The following is a 24,479-nucleotide window of genomic DNA, read 5'->3' on the forward strand; positions in this document are numbered from 1 at the left end:
CAGAGCTGTAGTGAGATAGCTCTTCAGTTGAATTCAATTTGGATTTGACCCACTGCTTCATTGTTACACTTAATGTGGTATGTTTTTCTCTTAAATATAGCTTAATTAATTATTAACCCTTATGACTACCATCCAGGTTAAGAAATAGAGTTTTGCCAGTTACCCTGAAAAGCCTATGTGCCCCATTCAAATTACACCCTAAACCCTGTCTCCTAAATTAACCACCGTTCTTATAGGAATCACTTTTTGGATTTGCAGTCCTAAATTCTATATTTCATCTTGCTTATTTTAAAAAACTTGACATCTTTTGTTTGCAGTTTATCTATCAAAGAATCCAGACCTTTGACCTCTAGGAGTTTATCCATAGTACAGATTTTACTAATTGCATATGGATACAATTCAGCATGTTCTTCTGTCTCTGCTTTCCCTGCAAATTGGATCCAGAGACTGGATCAGATGTAGGTTTGATCCCTTTGGCAAGACTGTAGGCAGTGTTGTGTTCTTTTATCAGGAGGCACATAATGTCTGGTTTTTGCTCTTTATTGATATTAGCAGCTGTTGATGTTCAGTATCTAGATCCATTTTGGGGTTGCAAAATGATGACATTTTCTCATTTTGTTTTAATTTTTATCAGAAATAATTATATAAGGAGATACTTCCCTTCATTTATTATTTGGTTACCCAGTGGTACAGTTCAAATAGACAGGATAAATAAATACTTGATTATTTCCTTTTACTTACCCAATTTTCAAGGTAATGAATTGACTCAAAACAACGTACACACACACACACACACACACACACACAGTTCTATAGATCGGACATCTCAGAAAGTTTCTCTCCTTAAGGTTGAAATCAAGGTATTGACCAGCGTGGGCTTTTATATATATATCTCCAAAAGAATTGAAAGCAGAGACTTGAACAGATATTTGTATACCCATGTTCATAGAAGCATTATTCACAATAGCCTAGAGGTGGAAGTAGCCTAGCGTCCATTTAATGGATGAATGAATAAACAAAATGTGGTATACACATACAATGGAATACTATTTAGTTTTAAAAAGGAAGGAAATTTTGACCCATGCTATGACATGGATGAACTTTAAGGACATTATGCTGAGTAAAATAAACCAGTGACAAAAAGACAGATACTGTTTGATTCTACTTATATGAGGTATATGAGTTACCTAGAATAGTCAAATTCATGGAAATAGAAAGTAGAATGGTGGTTTTCAGGAGCCGAGGAAAGGGGGATTGGGGATTTCTTGTTTTTGAGTACAGAGTTTCAATTTGGAAAGATGAAAAAATTCTGGAGATGTATGGTTATAATGGTTGCAGATCAATGTGAATGTACTTAATGGTACTAAACTGAATGCGTAAAAATGTTTAAACAGTAAATTTTATGTTATGTGTATTTTGCTACAATTTTAAAAGCTCCACTATTTATTATCTTACAGTTCTATAGATCAGACATCTCAGAAAGTTTCTCTCCTTAAGGTTGAAATCAAGATATTGACGAGGGTGGGCTTTTATGTGGAGGCTCTGAGGAAGAATCCAAGAGAGAATCCACTTCTAAGCTCATTCAGGTTGTTGGCAGAATTCATTTCCTTGTGGCTGTAGGACTGCGGTTCTTGTTTTCTTGCTGGCTGTCAGTTTGAGATCTGCTCTCAACTTCTAGAGGCTGCACATACTCCTTGTCGTGTGGTTCTCCACCTTCAAGTCCACATGGTGCATGGAATCCTTCTAGGGCTTCAGATCTCTCTGACTTGCCCTTTCTCGTACCAGATGCAGAAAACACTCTGCTTTTAAAAGGTCTCACATGATTGAATTAGATTATACCCACCAGATAATTTCCCCTTTGCCATATACTCACTTCAGTGATAACTTATCCTGTAACATAATCAATGCAGTAACATCTCGTCATATTCACAGTTTCCACCCACACTCACAGGGGAGGAGATAACATGGTCATGGGTCAGGGGGAGGGGGTGTTTAGGAATCAGTCTACCACATAGCATGACAGAGAAGAACCAGACATACCTGTGGTTGAAGCTATTTTTGCCTTTTGCTTTGTTGACTGGAAGAGGGAAGTTATCTGTAAACTTCCTGAACTTGAGTTTTCTTTTTTTTAAAGCGGGAATTATAATACCCTTGCAGAATTTTGTGAGGATTAGGCACTTGACACATAGATGGAAGCTATTAATTAGTAGTGCGTGCGTGTGTGTGTGTGTGTGTATGTGTGTGTGTGTGTGTTTTAAGAGGCTCCATGGTATTTTCAAAAAGCTGGACTGCCATTTGGCTTTCTAAGAAATATCTGCAGAGTTGGTTTGCAATATAAGCTCCCAAGTCCCACTCCCTAGATAACGCTGTTTTAGAATCTGGTCTGGAAGCTTTATTATAAAACAGATTCTCTAGGTGATTGTGTTGTACAGCCAAGTGTGGGATCACTGGTGTAGAATCAGAGAGTCCTGGGGCTGACTTTAACTCAGCTTCACCCCTTACTGACTGTGCCTTTGGGCAAGTTTCTTAACCTCTGTGAAGATGATGTTATCTAACTTGCAGGGTTGTAAGGGTTAGCAATCATGTCTGTACAGAGTTGGGCACCTCCAATAACTAACTGCTATGGATGATGGTGATGACGACAGTGGTGGTGCTGGTAATGCACCATCATCTAGATTGCAAATGAGCTTGACAAGCTCTCATAGACCTGGGCCACCAATCTTCATCCATCCTGTCCTGGATTCCAACCACACTGTACTTCTCATATTTCCTCACTGTGTTTCTTCATTTCTCATTGCTTCTGATATATTTTTTTCATATGTCAGGAATGTTCTGGGCCCTTATATGGTGAGCTCATCTTTTAAGAGGCTTTCAAATGTTGCTTCTTCTGTGAAGCATTCTTGATCCACATCTTTTTAACAGATTTGGTCCTCCTCCATTTTTCACTAATAGCCATGAAGGTACTTATTACATGATGTTACACATTGAGCTGTCTGTTTTCCCCACCTGTTAGTGAGTTCCCATCCACTGTCACAGGTACTTGGTATGTTGTAAGAAGGTACTCAAAAAACGCTTATTGTTGGTTTTATGGGTTTATAAAACTAATGAATAAATGTTGGGGAATTTGCCTTTACTATAGTTTACATACAAAAGAAGTATGAAAGTTATGTTAAACACAACATAAGCCAATCATACATGGATTTTTTTCCCCAATTTTTTTTGTTTTTCTTTTTTTAATTTTATTTTTATTTATTTATTTTTTGGCGAGGGGGTGGTAGTTAGGTTTACTTATTTATTTTTAGAGGAGGTACTGGGGATTGAACCCAGGACCTTGTGTATGCTAAGTGGGCACTCTACAACTTCCCCATGTTTTCTTAAAAAAAAAAAAAAAGCAAAATACCCATGTGGTTTTAGGCTACATGAAAGGAGAATAGGGAAAGGAACCAGTAGTTACTGAGGAAGCTCTTTGGATCAGTCACTGTGCTGGGTGACTTTCATAGACATTCCCATGATAATCCTCTCAGGTCAGCAGTGTTATTTCATTTTACAAATGAGACTGAGACTGAAACTACTTTTAGTAACTTAACCAAAGTCATACAGTTAAGTACATGGTGAATCTGGGATTGAATTTGGGCCTGTTTCATTCCAAAACTCTGTTCAGTCCTTAATGTTACTAGGCTTCTGTTCTTCTCCACTAGAAGAGTCAAATGCAGAAGCTCCAATTTGATGCAAGGAAGTATAAAACCAGTGAAGGAAAACAGAAGACTGAAAAATCATACTTTCTTTGTGTTAGTGGCAAAGTATGGCCACTAGATGGTGCCCTTGCCTTGAGGGAAAAGTAAAATGTTGGTTGAGTCCTGGGAGCTAATCCCCACTCCCATCCCTACTCCCAAACTCAACCGACAGCAAAAAATTGACATCTCCAGATAAAATCTGAAAAAGTAATAGCATTAAAGAGGCGGTGTAGGGTAGAGACAAGAACAGGCCAAGAATGAGATGAAATTGAAATACGAATTCTGCCACTTAGCTTTGTGACTCAAGGGAACTCATCTATTCAGTTCTGAGTCCTATTTCCTTTAGCTCTGGAATGGGCATCATGTCATTTCCTCATATAATTATGAATATCAAATTAGCTGACTCACTAAAAAGTATCCAAACACAGTGTTTGGGACTTAGGTTCTTAATGAACAGTAGTTACTATTGTAATTGATAATTACCATTGATAAGATGAATCTCAGATTCTGAAGAATTCTACAGGGCCTTGGGAATCACCAAAGTTAGCACTAAATGTACTGTGAGTTTTCAAAAACTATTAATCCATATGTGACTTAAAGTAACTTTTTTTACCCACTCCAGTGAAACTGTGTACTCCATTTATCAGTTGTGCTGGTGGTCAGAATTGACTGATTCCCTGAGGGATGTGTCATCTGTATTCTTGTCTTTTAGCCTATTTCAAGAGAGGTCAGCAGTGACAGATTATTAATAGTCTTAGCACTGACATCTAATGCTTAATTTCAGTGATTCTGTATTATTTTTTCATGTTAACATCTCTGGCTTTGGGATGCATTTTATAATCACTGATATCTTAGAATGGATACAATAAAGTGTTTTTAGGTTAATGTATAACCTTAAGAATGTCCTTCTCCCTCATCCCCTTAGATCTGCATCCTATCTGCATCCTTTTGTCAATTATCTTGTCATTTCATTTTGAAAAATTACTGTATTGATTTCTGCCTTCTTTGTTAATTCAGTAGCTATTTTGCAAGCACCATCTCTTCTCTAAGAATTTGACACTGAAAATGTCCTCTCTTGGGCAAGTGTAAACATCTATTTAATCTCTGTGATTGGTACATAGATGTCATTAATGCTGTATTTTCTGACCATTTATAATATTTTATGATTATAAATTTAAAAAGAAAGTGATAAAAAAAGATATTCCAGGAAATTGTTAACCAAAGAAAGCAAGGAAGTAGTATTAATATCAAACATAATAGACTTTAAGAAAAAAATTAGAGTTGTATGGGAAAAGAGAATACCAAAAACCAGTATCACATACATGATATACTTTAACAGTGAAATAAATTAGAAATCCCATAACAAAGCCACTTGCCACCTCACATACATGCTTCTAAATAATTCATTGGTAAAGGTAGAAATCATAATGGAAATTATGAAATATTTAAAGCTGAATGATAATGGGGGACCATATGTTAAAAATGTGTCTAAGGTAGTCTGTGATTTATAATCTTAAATGAATATATTATAAGACAGATTGGAAATTAATGAGCTAATTAAGCATTACGTTAAAAAATTAGAAAAAGAAAAAAGTAATGATAGAGAAAGTGGAAAGAAGAAAATAGCAAAGGAAATTTTTAGGCCAGAGTCTTCTTGAACAAAATATGGCAAACCATACCCATTAATGTCTAAATAAAAAAGTATTATGACCAAACAGAGTTTATTCTGAGAATACTAGGATACTAATTTTATAATTAATTTAAAATAATTTACTATATTAACAGATTAAAAAAGGAAAACTGCATGACCATCTAATAAATGCAGAAGATGGAGTGAATAAAATTAAAAACGCATTCAAGATTAAGCAAGCTGGGAATAGAAGAGAATATTCTTAACCTGAGAAGAAGTATTTGCGAAAATGCTACAGTGTACTTAATAGTGACATAATAGAAACATTCTATTTAGAATCAGTAGCAAGACAGAGGCGTTGGCTTTTGCTGCTTTTTTTTTTTCAATCGAAGTATAGTTGATTTACAATATTAGTTTCAGGTGTATAGCATAGTGATTCAGTATTTTTGCAGGTTATACTCCCTTATAGGTCGTTTCAAAATGATGACTATAATTCCCTGTGCTATACAGTATATCTTTGTTGCTTATCTATTTTATACATAGTAGTTTGTATCTGTTAATCTCATGCCCCTAATTTATCCCTCCTTCTCCCCTTTGGTAACCTCAAGTTTGTTTCCTGTATCTGTGAGTTTGTTTCTGTTTTGCATATACATTTATTTGTATAATTTTTTTAGGTTCCACATATAAGTGATATCATGTAGTATTTGTCTTTCACTGTTTGACTTATTTCACTAAGCATAATATTCTTTAGGTTCATCCACATTGCTGCAAATGACAGTATTTCATTCTTTTTATGACTGAATAATATTCCATTGTATATATACCTCATCTTCTTAATCCAGTTGTTGGTTGACAGGCACTTGGGTTGTGTCCAATTGGGGTGCATATATCTTTTTGATTTTTCTGGACACATACCCAGGAGTGGAATTGCTGGGTCATATGATAGCTCTATTTTTAGTTTTCTGGGAAACGTCCATACTGTATCAATTTACATTCCAGTCAGCAGTGTACAATGGTTCCCTTTCCTCCACATCCTCTCAAACATTTGTTATTTGTAGACTTTTTGGTGATAGCCATTCTAATAGATAGGAGGTGATATCTCATTGTGGTCTATATTTCTATTTCTCTGTGTCAATTTCTCTCTCAAAAATGCAATGTTGAGCATTTTTCATGTGCCTGTTAGCCATCTGTATGTCTTCTTTGGGAAAAATATCTATTCTGGTCCCCTCTGATTGGGTTCTTTTTTTGCTGTTGAGTTGTATGAGCTGTTTGTATATTTTGGATATTAACTCCTTGTTGGTTGCATCACTTGTAAATACTTGTTTTTTTCTTTTTTCGAGATTACATTGGCAATTCGAGGTCTTTTGTGGTTCCACATGAATTTTAGGACTGTTTGTTCTAGTTCTATGAAAAGTGTCATGGGTATTTTGATATGGATTGCTACTCCTTTAAATATTGTACTCTACAGGTCCTAGTGAATGCTGTAAGACAAGAAAAGATACAAAAGATACAAGGCTTGGAAGGCAGAATCAAAATTAGTATCTAGAAATGATGTTTCTGTAACTGTTCTAGAGGTCCTGGCAAACATATAACAGAAGAATAAAAAGCAAAAGAATTCAAAGAAAAATGATTGGAAGCAAAGAATACGCATTATTGGTATTTACAGAAGATATGATTGTCTATAGAAAAGAAACCCACAAAAATCTACAGAGACTATTTAAATGACTAACCTTCAGCAAAAATTTTGGATATGAAATCAGTATGCAGAAGACATATAGTAGTCCTCTATTCAACCCACAAACAATTAGAAAAAAGTTACTAATGTAAGAATTCTGTTTATAATAGTAACAAGAATTCTGCATTACCTAAGAATATATTTTGCAAGATAAATGCATTCCTTTGACGCATAAAAACTATGAATATTATTGAAAGACTAAAGGAAGATCTGAGTATAGATAAAGCTATCTCATCTTCCTGTCTATTAGACTCAATGTCATGTATATGTTCATTTCCTCTAAATTAATTTATAAACACGTGTGATTCTAGTCAAAAATCACAATTAGGCTTAAGAAAGAAGTTGGCAATGTGATTCTACAAGTCATATTAAATGGTAAAGGGGCAAGGAAATTTTGAAGAATAAAGAGTTGGGGAACTTGCCACTCCAGATGTTAAGACTTTAAAAAATGAAACTATGGTAATTAAAATCATGTGGTATTAGTAAAAGAGGAATTAAGTAGATCAGTGGCACAGAAGAGAAAGCTCAGAAATAGAACCACACGTCTATGAGAATTTAGTATATGACAGGTTACAAACCAGACACTATCACTCAATAAATGAAGCTGGATCAATTGGCTGCCCATGTGGAAAAAATAAAATTATTCCCTACCTCATGCTGTACACAAAAATTAATTCCAGAGGTATTAAAGGTATACAATGACAATTTATACTTGTAAAATTGTATAGAAGAATGTCTTTATGATATCAGGGTAGAGAAGGATGTCTTAAAACACAAACTATGATAGAGAAGATGGTAGATTTGACAACGTTCAAATTTTAAAACCTTTGAATAACAACAATAACAACGACAGAAGACACCACAATCAAAGAGAAAGACAACCCTTGGATAGGAGAGAAGATATTTACAATGCATACAACTGACAAAGGATTAATATCCAGACTATATAAAGAATTCCTACAAATCAAATAGGCAAAAAGGAAACCCAGAAGAACATGTACAAATCAGTAGAAAAGACAAAAGAATGCCCCAAAAGTGAATGTACAAAGGATACACTCAATTCATTTAAGAGGAAATGAGAATGGCAATAAATGTGACTAGATTGTTATCCTCAGTGATATCAGAGAACCTAAATTAAAACTTAAGTAAGATAGTATTTTTATCAGATTGGTAAGGATTCTTAAGCTCTGATTATAACTAGTGTTGCCCAATAATTGGGGATATAGGAACTCTCACACAGTGCTGGTGGAGATGTAAATTGGTACAACCCCTTGGGAGAACTGTTTTGTAGTATTTAGTACAGCTGAAGGTATGCCCAACTCTACATAAAAATGGAACTCTGGTCCATTTCAGAGTGTATACTTGACATTTTCTTGCAGATGTGTTACCAGGAGACATACACAGTTACGGTTGTTGCTACATTACTGAAATCAGAAAAATTAAAAATAAACTAAATGTTCTGCACAAGGGAATTGAGACATTGTGGTATACTTATATAAAGGAATACTATATAGCTGGTAAAATGTACATAATATTCTCAACACAGTATTTATGTGTATGTGTGTGTATATGTATGCACATATATATTCTTGACATGGGAAGTGTGTGCATATATATACATACATACAACATGAACAAACCTCAAAACAATATTGAGTGAAAAAAAGGAAAGCAGATTGTTCACCAGTCTATTACTATCACGAGAAAATTTGGTACTTGTTTAATCAATGAATGATGATAAAGCTGGTCCATACAGCAATGTCTTTGGTGAGCAGGTGGGACCTCAAGCTTTCCTCTTCCTTCTACATTGTTGTCTCTTCTCTCTCACCTCTAAACTATGTGCTCCTGCAGGGCAGAGGTATATCTTATTCCTATTTATATCTCCTAGCTGTTACTGTTCCTAGGCCACAATAGGTATATAATAAGTATGTTGAAGTAATTAGTGAATATTTCTTAATATAACTATGCCCTGTTAAGAATGAGCTTTGGATCAGGAGTTGCAATACCTGAATTCTCCTACCTTTTAGCTGTAGGACCTTGGGCAAATTTTTTACTACCTCTCTGAGTCTCAGTTTTCTAATTTCTAAAGAATGAGTAATACCTGTTCTGCCTAAATCTTGGAGATCATATTTAAATGTATTATATGAATGTAAGATATACTTCTCATGTCTCAGCAGTGAGGAAAAGTAAGTTTGTGGTGTTACAGTGGGAGTAGCTGTGCTGTATATGTGTAGCACTGCCCACGTTCCTTTCAGGAGCTGAGTGAGCAATTTACATCCCAGAGGAGTCATCATTCCTTTCTTTATTATCATTGGAGGCAGTTTACCAGTTTACTTTTCTCTTCTTGCAAAGGGAGATTGTCCCTAAAGTGACCAGCGAAGTTCTGTTTTTCTCTAATGCACGAGAGCAAAACTGTCTTTCTGTCTTTGGTACCAGAACTATGCTTCATGTCTGAAGTACGTTTGTGTGTATAGAAGAAAGGAAGAGGTAAAGTGAGGAAACTCATCTGATTTCACAAGACTCCAGCTCCCATTACTTTCTAGAACCTGGGTAGTATAACCTAGAGCAGTAGATACCTTGGGAGCCCAAGTACTGGCAGAACCTGAAAGGTTACTCACCATATCTTCAGAAGAAAAATCATGGAAGTCACTTAAGATATATATATTTATTATGTTGGTACAATGGGTCATAAAAGCAGGGCTGAAATAAAAACTTTGATATATTGATGGGTTAGCATAACAGATACTATTCTATATGGATTAGCAAAGGGAGTTTTGCTCTACCAGATGTAAAGATAAATAGTATAAACCCACATAAGGGGAGAGGAAGGATGTTTGGTGGAAGAGAGCTTGGGGCAATTGGTAAATCTCAAGCTGCTCAGCCATAGAATTTGATGAAAGATGATAGGCATGGAGCAAATCACTGAGGGCCCTTGGGATAGGCCATGGCAGAGTGACCATATCTCCTAAACCAAGACACTCTTGAGAATAAAGGGGGTTCTGTTCATTATTGTGCTAGATAACAGGAATAATCTGGAGCTGTTGCAGGTAAACCAGGTCATACAGTCACCTTATTTGAAGGTGAAGAAGAGTCATTGATATGGTTACATATCCTACAAGGAGTGGGAGGTTAAAATACATTTTAGGTCAGAGTCTTGGACAAGTCTGAATAATAATCTTGAAAGAAATGAGAGAGGTGGGCTAATTGCTAGACAAGGATGTCTAGTTGAGAAGGATTGTTGTTGTTGTTGTTAGAGAGTATAAAGACTTGTAAAGTTGGGAAGGAGCCAATAGAGAGGGAGAGAAGTTGAGAATTGGTAGAGTAAGAGACCTGAGGAAAAGTGATAGGCACCTTTTCCATTATGACAACTGGAAAGGAAGCAAGAGTGGATATAGATACCAGTGAGTTTTCAGGTGGGAGGGTGTAGCAGGTTTAGAGTTCCTAGCTGATGACTGCTTATGTTGTTGTTGGGGGTTCAAGGAAAGTAGAGAAGGTTTTAAATAGCTACGGAGGACAATGGAAGAGAGACCAATAAGAGGACAAAGATGCTCCCTGTTACCCCTATATTCAACATTATCTACCACTCTATTGGCAGTCTTAAACCAGGCCGTCCCAAGCCAATCAATAAAGTAAGAAAAATAACCATAAGGTATCAGGATTGGAGTAGAAGAAATGAAGCTGTTATTCGCAGCAACTTTAATTGAGCATACAGAAAATCCAAAAGAATCTACAGATATACTATTAGAATACAAGGTCACTATACAAAAATAAATTGTATTTCAATATATCAGCAACTAGTAGTTAGAAAATGAATTTTTAAAACTAGAGAACATTTACCATAACATCAAAAACATTAATTACTTAGAAATAAATATTACCAAAAGATGGTCAAGACCTCTACTCAGAAAACTATGAACACTGAAGTTAAAAGAGACCTAAATAAGTGGCAATCCCAGTTTGTTCCCAGTCAGTACAGTCAGTATTGTAATAAGTGTGTGTATGTTTACCTTGTTCAGCTGATTCTAAAATTTATAAAGGGCCAAGAAATACCAACTTTTGGTTTTTGTCTTCTCAGTCAACAAAGAGACCCTAGTAGAAATGGCAGCTTATTCTCATCTGCCATTCTAGGGAGAACTGGCTATGACCACGGTGGTGATGTTGATTTATAATTTATAAAGACCAAGAGAAAAACCCTGGAGGATTTATTCCACCTGATATCGAAACATAAAGGCTTCTAGAAGATAGCATAGGAAAATATTTTCATGGCATTGGGATCAGGAAGGACTTCTTAAAGAGGACACAGAAAACACAACCATTAAGTGTAAAACCAATACATTTTACTATGTTAAAGTTAACTCTTCATGGAAAGACACCATTATGAGAGTACAAAGGCCAGCAACAGTGTGGGAGAAGATATTTGCCTAATTTATAATCAGTAAAGGATTCATGTCCAGGATAATTAAAAAGCTCCTACGAATAATTAGAAAATGATAGTCCAGTGTATTCAATGGGCAAGAAACTTCAGTTGTTTCACAAGAGGATAGTCAAATGGCCACAAACTTGAAAAGATATTTAACTTTTTTAATTATCAGGGAAATGTAATTAAGACCACTGTAAGATACTAGTACTCACCTGCCAGAATGACTAAAGTAAAAAAATGTTGCTGAAGATGTGGAGCAATTGAAATTTTCGTACACCACTGGTTGGAGTAAGAACTGTTTGACAATGCCTGTTAAAATTGGCATGTGCATACTATATAACCTAGCAAATTCACTCCTAGATTGTATCTAATTAGAAATATATCCATATATATAACAAAAGATAAGAATGTCATAGCAGCATGATTCTAATAACCTAAAACTGGGAACAACATAAATCTCCATCTGCAATGAAATTGATAAACAAATTGTAGATACTCATTCAAAGGAATACTATGTCTGGAAATAAAAATGAACAAACCATTGCTGTATGCAGCATCTTTGACGAATTTGACAAACATTATGTTGAGTGAAAGAAGTTAGACACACAAAAAAATATATGGTATAAGTCCATTTGTGTAAAGTTCAAAGACAGACAAAATTAATTCTAATGTTAGAAGTAGGGATACTGTTTACTTTAGGAAGGAGGGCAAAGCTGATGATTAGGAAAAGATACAAGAGGAGCATCTCTTCATTGAGCGTCCAGTTATTATTTGTGTATATGTTACCTTTCAATATAAAGTTGTTTTAAAATGATACAGTATCTGTAAAATGCTTATCATAGTGCCTAGTTCATTGAAAATTTTCAGTAATGAGTAGTGTTAACTTTTTAAAAAATTTCATACCAGTTAGAATATTTTATATTTTATTTTTAAAATTTTTTTATTGAGTTATAGTCATTTTACAATGTTGTGTCAAATTCCAGTGTAGAGCACAATTTTTCAGTTATACATGAACATACATATATTCATTGTCACATTTTTTTTTTGCTGTGAGCTACCACAAGATCTGGTATATATTTCCCTGTGCTATACAGTATAATCTTGTTTATCTATTCTACATATGCCTGTCAGTAGTGTTAACTTTTTACTGTGTTTTAGTTGTGTGATGACAAACTCTAGGGCCGTGCTGTCTGGTAGAACTTACTGCAGTTATTAAAATGTCCTGTGTCTGCACTGTCTGGTGCCATAGCCACTAGCCACTATTGAGCTATTGAGCATTGAGCATTGAAATATGACTGAGGAACTTATTTAAATTTTTACTTAATTTTAATTAATTATAATTAAAATTTAAATATCCACATGTGACTAATGCCTGTCATATTAGATAGTGCAGGTCCAGGGAATTGTCGTGAGAATGAGTGAATGAAGGAGAATGGCAATGAAGTTTGAGTTGAACAAATCAAGAAACTGAGAGGCCAAGAGTGTCTGATAAATTGTGAATCTGTACATTGAAGAGTGCTCAGGGTAATTACAAGACTGAGTTGGAGTGGAGATTGTTAGGTAGGTTCTAAAGTCTTCAAAGAAGCATTTGTATAGAGAAAGGGGAAGGTGTAACAGGATAAGAAAAGAGTGCTTTTTCCGATATACATTGTCAAAGGTACTTAGGTAGAAATGTTTCTGAAGCACAGCTTAGGTAATTAAGAGCCATTGTAGGAGAGACTTTTAAGAAAGAAGAGGTTGGGAGCAGCAGGAGTGCTTCAGAGCAGAGCTGTGTGACAAAACTAGAGAGGTGCGAAGTGGTCGTTGGAAACTTTTAAGAGCGAAGCTTGGTGCAGAGCTGGGGAAGGAAGCTAGTTTGCCAGAGTGGATGGAAGGTTAAGGTGTGGCCAATTTTGGAAAAGCTCCTCTGTGAAAGCAATGGGAAAGGAGGTGGTAGCTGAGGGGAGATGTAGTGTTTTGCTTTCACTTAACAATTGGTGGGAAATTAAGCTTGAGGGAGGACATGAAAAAGTGAAATTGCTTGGTGTTTTTTTCAGTGTGTGGAAAAAATACTGGGGCTGAGTACATACAGGATCTCTGTGAGGTGAGGAGGAAGTGGCTGGGTGATGATAGTGGAAAGGTTGATTGGGCCCAGATTTTGAACAGTCTTGAATGGCATTAGGAAGAAATGTTGACTTTATCTGAGTTCATGGAGAAAGTCACTCCCCAATTTACCTCACCTCCTTCCCCAACCCTCCAGCCCTAGGCAACCACTAATCTACTCTTGGTCTCTATGAATTTGCCTGTTTGGGGCATTTCATATAAATGGAAGCATACACGTGGTCCTTTTAAATAGCTTTTATTTAGTATATTTTCAGAGTGCATCCATGTAGAGATCAATTTTGCCTTGTATTATATACTCACCTCTTGACACATTTTATTACCTCCACTGGAGGCACTATTATTATATATTCCAAAGCTATATCTAGCATGTATTTTGTATTAGTTATGACTCAACAAATGTTTGATGCATCATAAGTTGGTTAGCTCAGTTAACCATCAGAAATTAAGTTAACCAGAATGAGTTGCTCCCACACATGCTTACCCACTAAAGTGTCTTCATTTGCTGTTGTGGAATAAGTAGGTACCATGCTAATGGTTCTGGTTCTGCCATTAACTCTGTATGACTTTGGTTAAGTCATTACACTCTGGAGATGCTTTCCTCATCTGAAAATGGTGATAAAAATCCCTACCCATTATGAAACAAAGGACTAACAAGTTGATGGGATTTGGATAGAGTTGGGGTTCATCCAGACAGCCTCTGCGAAGAAATAAATACAGGGGGAGGGTATAGCTCAGTGGTAGAGTGCATGCTTAGCATGCATGAGGTCTTGGGTTCAATCCGCAGTACTTCCTCTAAAATAAATAAATAAGAAAACTTCATAACCTCCACTCTAAAAAATAAATAAAATAAAAATTAAAATAAATTATTAAAAAAAGAAATAAATACATGTTTCCCGTCCTATCCAAAATAAGAATTTTTTAATCAATTTTTTTGGAGGGAGGTGGTAATTAGGTTTATTTACTTATTTACTTATTTTTAATGGAAGTGCTGGGGATTGAACTGAAGACCTCACGCATGCCAGGCATGCGTGCTACCACTGAGCTATATCCTCCCCTAAGAAGAATGTTCTTATAAAACCTTTTGTAAGATGAAATGGGTAAAGTGAAGAAGCAATTACCTTAGGATGCAGCTTGCTAACAGATGCACAAAATAAATCAAGATAAAGCTTAGATGCCTACAGACAGTGCAAAGCTCTGACAGCTTGATGCTGAGAAGCTGAGTGCAGTTCCCGGAGAAGAAGCTTGGTGGCGCTACTCTCGCTGCTTGGGGTGCTCGCTGCCTCCATAACAGCTCAGGGCAAAACAAACGCCAAATGCTGTTTTCGCTTTTCGCCTATTTTCTGTAAATTTCTAGATTTCTTTCATTTAGTGAAAATAGGTACATGTAGACTTATGGTGGGGTTACGCACCAATAAACCTATTGTAAATGGAGAATATTGTAAGTCGAAAATGTATTTAATGCACCTAAACTGCTGAACATCATAGCTTAGCCTTGCCTACCTTAAATGTGCTCAAAACACTTACATGAGCCTACAGTTGGGCAAAATCATCTTATGCAAGGCCTATTTTATGATAAAGTGTTGAATAGCTCATGTAATGTATTGACTAGTGTACTGAAAGTGAGAAGCAGAATGGTTGTTTGGGTGCAGAAAGGTGGTCAGTGTATCTTTTTCACCCTCGTGATTGTGTGGCTGATGGGTAGCTGCTTGCTACCCAGCATTACGAGAGAGGATCAGTGCACATCACTGGTCTGGGAAAAGATCAGAATTCAAAATTCGAAGTACGGTTTCTGCTGAATGTCTATCATTTTCACACCATTGTAAAGTTGAAAAATCATGAGTCAAACCATCACAAGTTGGGAACTATCTGTACTAACGTAGGTCTTTTACAAAAGCAAAATGGCTTAAGCAAACTTTTGAAAAGCAGGGGATACCTGTAAATGTTTGGCTGCTACCCAATCTTCCTCGGATAGAAGTAGCCTTTTGTCATGGGATTAGGTATATGGACCCTTAAGTCTTTTCAACCCCCATTTTCCAGGTCCTGGTTTTGTCTGTGGCATACTGCTTCTTTTGAACCTGAGGCATTTTACCTTTGCCATGTTCTCTAGCTTTTCTCTCTGGAATACTTAAGACACTTTATTTCTTAAGGACACTGACCAGTAGACTCCCTGTTTTGTGTAGCTTCATGTTGTTTCCCTAATTCCTGTTATCTTAATGCATTTCTTGTTGTTGAATACAAAAAAATAAGTTTAACCCCCCCATCCACCTTCTTGAAACAAACAACTTACATGGGCCCACCCTATGCCCTCTTTTGAAGAATTGTTCATGCTTTTGTTTAAAAAACATACACTGAGTGTGTACTTGAGTGCCATTTATCAAAATAGATAAAATAGTCCTTGACTTCCAGGATCTTATAGTGGTTCAGTGGGAGGAGGCAGACATATAAACAGATAATCACAGCATAATGTGGAAAGTACCGTAGCAGAGCCATGGACAAGTGGTTTTGGGAGCACACCTGGAAAAAGCCATTGGGATAGTGTTTTGAAGTGTCACTTGGCATTTCTGCACTAACAGGTATCACACAGAAGCAGCCTGATGAAGAGCAGCTGCGTTCTTTGACCCTCAGAACAACTTGGTGACTCCCATTTTAAAGAGCAGTCTAAAGCTCAGAAAAGATCAGTGGCTGGTGCTTAAACACAGATTCTAGACTCAGCTTCTGTGTTTGTCCTCTCCCCGTCCCACCATAACCTTGCCTCTTAAGGAAGGATAGAAAGTACCCCTGCAGAGTACTACAATGCCCTGCCATCCTCTTTACTTTCGTTCTTCCTCCTGAAGCAAAATTACAGAGTCTCAGATTCCCCTTTTCTGTGTCTAGCCTGCTTCCACTGTCTTCGGTGCATTGAGCATTCCAGGGCTGTAGCAGGAGTGAATATTGCTGATGTCATTGTTTGCCTTATTGGGATTTTGCTCTTTGTTTCACAGGGAGCTGTGATTGGTATAGACGATGAGGACGACAGCACCTTCACAATAACTGTTGATCAGAAAACCTTCCATTTCCAGGGTGAGCTGAAAAAAGAGATTCTTTCTCTTCACAGTCCCAACTGCTTTTTTTCTTCTCCTCTGGGTTGTGTGTTGGATGACTTGAGTGGTTTTGCAACTGATCCTGCATGAACAAGTGCACTGGAACATTCCGGATGAAGTGGTACTGCAGGTTAGGCAGGGATTTGTATCTGCAGTGGATACAGATCTATTTTAAACGACTGTGGATCTGGCTGCAATTGGAGATTAAAAATTTAAACCGTAAAAATCAGTGAAGGGAGAGAGTAATGGGCTGCTGCTGCTGCTGCTGGCTTGTGTTTACAGAAGGTTGCTGATCTTCTTTATCGAGGAGTATGGTTCTGCTTCTGCATGAAGAGTCTAAAGACTGATTGTGAAGGTTGCCGTGTTTGTCCGTGTAAAACTCAAAATGTAAATTAAATTGAAGCTAGTGGCAACCTTTGGCTTAAAGGTTTTGCTTTGCTTCAAGAACTGCAAGTTTGCATTCATTTCATCTGCATTTCTGTGTCTTGTCTGCCAGCCGTCATTTCTCTGCTGTTATCCTTTTTCTAGTTAATAACACCAAATGCCATCTGCCACTGCTATGTTTCGGCATTGCATGCTATGGTTCACCGGTAGAAAGGGTAAGGTCCTGGATGATCATTCTCATTTCATCTTGCTTTGAAAACTCTAAATCAGCAAATGAAAGTTGATTTTAATGATCCTGTCCTAATGTGCCTCTCATCCTATTAGGAGTGTCTGTTAGCTTTGTTACTGTTTTTGCTATTTTGCCTATCCAGAGTAACCTCTATTTTATGTTTAAAGCAGTCCAAGAAACTTAGAAATGAGAAGATTTGGAGATGATAGCACTTTCTCTGAACTATGAGTGACAGTGCACTGTGATTGATGCTTGATATACCAAGATTAAAAATACTAAATCAGTTGATAGCTTAAAAATGTTTTGGTTATGGAATCTACTAGTGAACAGATATGTGATATGAGATGTTCAGACAGTTATTGTCCTTCCTATGCTAGGATGGTATGTTGCAGTTATTTTTCTTCATTGTCTTGTTTAAGAAAGTGGTGCATAGAAATGAAGGACGCGGCTTATAAAGACAAAACAATGTGCTTGATAATGAGATCTCTAATGCTTTTAAGGAAAAAAACATTCTTAAAGTATTTACTGTGTTTGGTCATTTTCTTTATTCAGAGCTGCTTAACTAAGGATGTTCTCCTGAAATTTTCTACTATATTTAACTTCATAAAACATTTAAAATCTTAGTATGAAAGCCCATAGTCTTTATTTTTAGGTTAAATATATAATGCTACTTATAAATGAAAGCAGACAATGATGCCCACACACTGGAACTACTTGAATGAAATTGAATACTTAATGTGTTTCAAGTAATAGTTGCTGGGTGCAGGTGAAGGCTGCAGTATGGAATTCTCTCCTCTGCAGTTACTAAGGAGACACCTTCCTTGGACTTCCAGAAGCTGTATTGTTTGCCTGTTTAAAGGAGAGGAGACTCAGGCCTCTAGAGCAAAGGCACCTCTACCTTCTGATTTGAATTATTTATGTTAAACTGACTTCCCCTTTAACACTTCCATATTTATTTGGCTTTCTTGTTAAATAGACAATTCCTTTAATGAATCATTTAAATGACAAAAAAAAATGACAAGAGTTACATGTATTTTTTAAATGGATACTTGTTCTGAGACTGTCAGACTGATTAGTTTATTTTCTACAATAATAGTTATGGGAGTCTCAGGCAACATGAAATTATCTGGCTCATGTAGAGAACTTGATAATATTCATTCTCTCTCTGTATTCTTGGCAATAATAAGAGTTACTTCACATTCATAGGTCCTTGCTAAAAAAAAAAAAATCTCTGAAAATTTGATAAAAAGTTTTCCATGTCTGATAGATCTTATATTCTTGCTTAGAATTGAAAGCAAGTGTAGATGATACATATTAGTATGTGTAAATATGCTGAGTTTTAAAATTTTAATATACCAGAATTTTTGAAAGTAAATGAAGTATCAATTGATGCATCTATAAAACAAATTCTCTTTAAAGGGGAAAGCTAGAATTTGTTAAGATACATTCATTTGCTCAACGTCTATTTTAGACATCATTCTGAATTCTGGGAATACAGTAGTGAACAAAACAGATAAAATTCCTGTCCTCTTGGGGTATCCAGTCTGGTAGAGGAGAAAGCAAATTAACAAGATAAGTTGGTAAAATATCAGTAAATAAGACAATCCAAAGTCTTGGGGAGAAAAAAAAAGCAGGAAAGGAGAAAATGAAATAGAAGTAAGGTCGTGTGTTTGGGGCAGGACAAGGGAGGAGGGAGGCGGTGGTTTGAAGTTTTAGATAGCCCAGGAAAGACTCATCAAGATATTGTCTTTTGGTGAAAGACCCGAAGGAGGTGAGGGAAGTGAGGGTGGCTGTGGGAGTATATCATCCCAGCAAAGGAAACAGTAAGTGCAAGAGCGTGTGCCTGCCATACTTGAGCAATAGCAAGGAGGCCAGCTCTGGTTGGAGTGCAGATAACCATGGGGAGGGTAATAGGAGATGAGATCTAAGACATAACTGGGAGCCCGGTTGTGTGAAGCCTTATAAGCACAGTAAAGACATTGAATTCCATTGAGTTAGAAGTCATTAGAGGGTTTTTGAGCGACATGATGTGATTTTTTTCTGGGGGGGGTGGGTGAAATTAAATTTGTGTTTATTTATTTATTTATTTTTAATGAAGGTACTGGGGATTGAACTCAGGACCCTATGCATGCTAGGCATGTGCTCTACCACTGAGCTATACCTTCCTCACCGCCCCCCCATGTGATTTTTTAAACAGTGTCACTTTGGCCACTGTTTTGAGAATAAAATGCAGGAGGCAGAAACAGAAGCAGGAAAACTAGTTAGGAGGCTACAGTAATCCAGAAGAGAGGTGATGGTGACTCCCACATGGTAGCAGTGGGGATAGGGAGGTAGTGAGAAGTGGTCAAATTGTGCAGGTATGTTTAATCAGTTTTATTGAGGTATAATTTAACATACAACAAAATGTACACACTATAAAATTTAATGAATACTAACATATATTTACTCATATAACTGCTCCCCTAATGAAGATCTAGAACATTTCTGTCACCTAGAAGATTCTTTTATTCTTTCATTCAGTCCCCACTCCAGTCCCTGACTTCAGGCAACTGCTGATCTACTTTCTATCACTGGAGATTAGATTTTTCTTCTGAAGGGTTTCACATAAATAGAGTTATACACTATGCAGTCTCTTTTGTCTGGCTTTATTTTAGCTCAGGATAATATTTTTAATATCTTGTTGCATGTATTGGTAATTCCTTTTATATCTCCAAGTTGTAGTCTGTTGTATGATATCATATATTTTTAAAGGTTGGACTGTAGCATGTGAGAGAAAGACAGGAGTCTAGGATGACATCAGATTTATGGCTTGAGCAATAAAGATGGAATTACCATTAACTGAGGTGGGGAAGATTGGTGAGGTGGGGCGGGGAGGAAGGGGGTGGGCATCAGGAGCTTATCCTTGGACATGGTTATAATCAAGTTCTAGATGCCTATCAAACATCCTAATGGAGATGTCAAGTAGGCAGTTGAAGTGTAGAGTTCAAAAGAAAAGTTCAGGTAGATGGTTTTCAAAGCCATAAGAACTGGGGAGTAAGTGTAGAGAGGAAAGAGAAAGGGTCCAAGTTATGAGCCCTGGAGCACTCCAACATTTATTTGAAGGGCATAGAGTTGAGGCAGAACTAGCAAGAGATTGAAAAGAAGCAACTAAAAAGGAGGAGGGAAACCAAGTGAATGTGGTACCCTGGAAGCCAAGATAAGGTGTTTCTAGGAGGTGTGAGGCATCCAGCAGCTATGTCAAATGCTTCTGATCCAAGTGGGTTGAGGGCCGAGAAATGATCACAGGATATAACAATTAAGTCAACTGATAACCTTGAGAAGGTCAATTAAAAGATGAGTGTAGACAGTGCTTTCTAGTTGTTCTGTAAAGGGAGAGTGAGAAATACAGCAGTAGCTGGAAGGGAGGAAATGAGAATAAGGGAGCTTTTTTTTTTTTTTTAAATAAGAGCAACAGTAGCATGTTTTATGCTGTTGGCAGTAATTCAGTAGAGAAGGAAAAAGTTGATGATGCAGGAGGAAAAGGGGAGAGTTGTTGGATCAGTGTCCTTGAGAAGGCAAGATAAGATGGGATCTCATACACAGATGGCGTATTGCCTTGGCTAGGAACATGGACAGTTAATCCATAGTAACAAGAAAGAAAGTCAAGTGTATGGAAATATAGGTAGGTATAGGGTGTTACCCACTACCTTCATTTCCACTATGGCTTAAATCTCTAGCTGTCCTACATGTCCTGTATCCTGAAACATCATTTATTTATAATAAAGAGGATTGGCACTGGGAAGAGAATAAACTTCCCTGAAACAATAGATAATTTTTCATTATAATGATTCCTAGTTCTGGTAACTTGATATTTCAGAATATCTCCAATTTTAAAAAGATGTCATGAAATTCTCAGAACAAAGTCTGTTACCTTTAGTTTTGAAAAAGAAAAACTATTTATTTCCCCTTTAGGTAATTATTGAAATTACAATACTAGCATGTTAGAGCCTTAAAAAGGATTGAAAACTGTAGCTTCATTCTGTCATTTTTCAGAGATTAAAAAGAAAATAGTTGCCAATTTATTTTTATAAATCTGCTCTTTTCTTTTGAACAAGAACAAAAAATTATCTCTTTTTCTATCAGTGAGCCAGAGTTGTTTACCTATGGATTTCTGGGTGGAAAGCATTCCTGGTATTAGACTGGCTGTTGAGTTCACAGGGTATACAGGTTAATAAGACATGAGCCAGGATGTCAAGGAGCTTGTAAAGAAGTATATTTATAATGTAATACGAAGTATGCTGTAGTAGTAGAAATATATATAGGGCACTGAAATAATGGAGACGCAAAAGAAACAATCACTCAGTGCTTCACAGAAGAGTAGAGTTTTTCTTGTTACTGAGTAATCCTTTTTTTAAAAAAATAATCAATATTTAAAATTATACTAGGTCTAAAAATTTCAAGTTGTTCAAAATTCTAAAGTGTAAAAATTAAAAGTTCCCTGTCACCAGGCTCTGCCTCCCCTCTCTCCCTTCTTACCTCCTCTACCTGATAGAGTTCTGAAGTTTGAACAGAAGTTCACCAGGCTGAGGGATATTTCAGCATATGCAGAGGTATGGGAAATAGGACGCTACCAGGTATGTTGAGAGAACTATGAATGGTTGGTACTATTAGAACAGTGGGCAAGAGATGAGGCTGTAAAGATAGGCAGAGGCCTACATCTAATATAAAAAGGTTATGTTTTTATCCTGAGGTACATGAGGAGCCAATGAAGCAGAATTTTAGCCAGCGAGGAGACAGAGAAAGACTTGGACTTTAGATAGTTCATAAGGCCCTGAATGGATTAAAGGAGTGGTAATGGGGAAGGAAAAGAGGAAAATAGACTTGAGATTTTTAGGAAGTAAATCTTTAAGAACTGTTGACTGCTTGGACATGGGAGGTGAGTGAATAATAGTAGTAAAGGCTTACTGTTTTGTTTGGATGTTGTCAACACCTGAAATGGAGAATCAATCTAGGAGAACAGAGGTGGTGAGGGACTTCTTATGTTTGAGGTGTCTGTGGGACACATAGATATGTCAGGTGATGGCAGTTGGACTGTTGATGGAGATTGGTGATCAGCTTATTGCTGGAAGGTAGAATTAGAATTTGGAAAATGGAGTGGCTTAGAGCTAGGCAGATAAGTAAAGGAGTGAAGCATAAAGCTGACTGAAGGCTAGCAATTTGGAGAGCTCATGCCCTGTTTGAAAGGGTAGCTACTACTTAATTCCAAACTGTTGCAGGCTTTTCATAATTCTAGAAATCCAAATTTTTTTGTGGGTGAGAGTTTGAATATGTGTTAAATCTCCAAGTTTACAGAATAATTATGTAAGCCAATGAAATGCATCTATGGGCTAGATAAAACCTCTGGACTTTCAGTCTCTGGTTAAAACCATGGTAATAGTAGGTATGAACTTCTGGGAGATCTGAGTGAGAAGGGATTTGAAAACCAAACCTTAGAGTGCACTAGGGTGGAACCAACAGCAGGCTCAAAGGAGTGATCAGAGAGGTTGGGGTGAAAGCTACTAGCTTCAACCAAATGAAAGTATGTACTGTTTTTATAGGTCAAAAGTAGTTGCATGTCAGCAGTTTATATATTTCAAATTAATAAAAAGACTATAGTTCACACTAATAATTAGAGAAATACCCAGTTATTTGAATTTTGCCTTCAAATAAAATTAAATCTATTCAATAGTTTAATATATAGTGATTTATAATATTACTGATAGTGTATTGGTATAATAATAATAACAGTGATAGCTATGTTTATTTTATGCCAGGCACTATTCAGAGTTTTATGTGGGTCAGCTCATCCAGTTTTCACCTTATGAAGGTGGTAGTATTATTGTTTCTATTTCATAGGTAAGGAAATTATATCCTAACCTACACAGAAGGGTATCTTGTCTTAAGTAAACCTGGTGTGTGGAAAATCTCAGTTTCTTAAAGATGAAAATTAGGGAGATGCATAGACATAGAATACAAACTTGTGGTTGCCAAGGGGGCGGAGGGTGGGAAGGGATAGATGGCATTTCAAAACTGTAGAATAGATAAACACAGGAAAATATACACAAGATCTTATGGTAGCTCACGGAGAAAAAAATGTGACAATGAATATATATATGTTCATGTATAACTGAAAAATTGTGCTCTACACTGGAATTTGACACAACATTGTAAAATGATTATAAATCAATAAAAAATGTTAAAAAAAGAAAAAATAAAATTAGGGAGATGTGTATATGATTAGTTCTTCATAAAACAATCCTTTACTTTCAAAGGACTTTAATGAAGACATCCTTTCATCAATATGTTCTCCAAAATAATTTTAGTATGAAATTTGTTGGCAAATTTATTTGGATATACTTTTAAAGCAATACAAATTGCATAAGACAAAACATAACATTTTTAAACATTAAAAAAATGTTTCAGTTAGAAGAACCTTTAGGAACTGTGTAAATCTTAGTGGAAGTCATCTGTGGTTGGGCTGATAGCTGACCTTTCAACTCAGTCCATTAGAGCTTGCTCATTTATTAAAATGCAGAATTACTACAAATCAGCCCAGTGGTGAAGGAAAGTGTTTAATTCAGAAACGTTATATTGATCAAGTATATTAGGGCAACATTGCCCTTACTGCATTAACATCAATCAACACAGCATGGCACATCCGCATCATTAATCATTTAGAAGAACGGACAGTACATCATTAGACTAACTGGTGGTTGAAGGCTTAAGTGTCTTCTGCTTTAAAAATAACCATCTCAGCATTATCATTAGTAAGCAGATTCCATTATCTTCTGTTGATTACTAACTTTAAAAAAAATTTCCCTCTTCAGTTTTATATTTTTTATTTTTATGTGATAACCCCTCCTCAAAACAAAATAATCATTTACAGACTTCGTGTAAGGGAAGTAGATCAGCTATAAACAATTCTCTAATTAGATGTTATAATTTCTGTAGGGGTTAAGTGGGGAAATGCCACTGAATTAATAGCTGGGAATTTGTTTTAGGAGGACTTGATCTCAGGGGTGTACCTTTCTTCTTAATTTGCTTTCTGTTCAAGATCCTCTCTGAATATTTGAAATTATAACTTACCCAAATTTAACCAATTGTGGATACCTACCTTTTAGACATAATATTTATTCATTCAGAATT

General features: G+C 36.3%; 1 protein-coding gene across 1 annotated transcript in view; it reads left to right on the forward strand.

Moving 5' to 3' along the window:
* The window catches only part of OSBPL9 (oxysterol binding protein like 9), a 101,346-nt gene that overhangs the window by 17,580 nt on the left and 59,287 nt on the right, over positions 1-24,479 (forward strand). Inside the window, 1 exon segment of the mRNA XM_032494257.1 lies at positions 16,604-16,682. Within this exon segment, the coding sequence (XP_032350148.1) occupies positions 16,604-16,682 (79 nt within the window).

This window comes from Camelus ferus, chromosome 13 (assembly GCF_009834535.1).
Source record: "Camelus ferus isolate YT-003-E chromosome 13, BCGSAC_Cfer_1.0, whole genome shotgun sequence".
NCBI lineage: Eukaryota > Metazoa > Chordata > Mammalia > Artiodactyla > Camelidae > Camelus > Camelus ferus.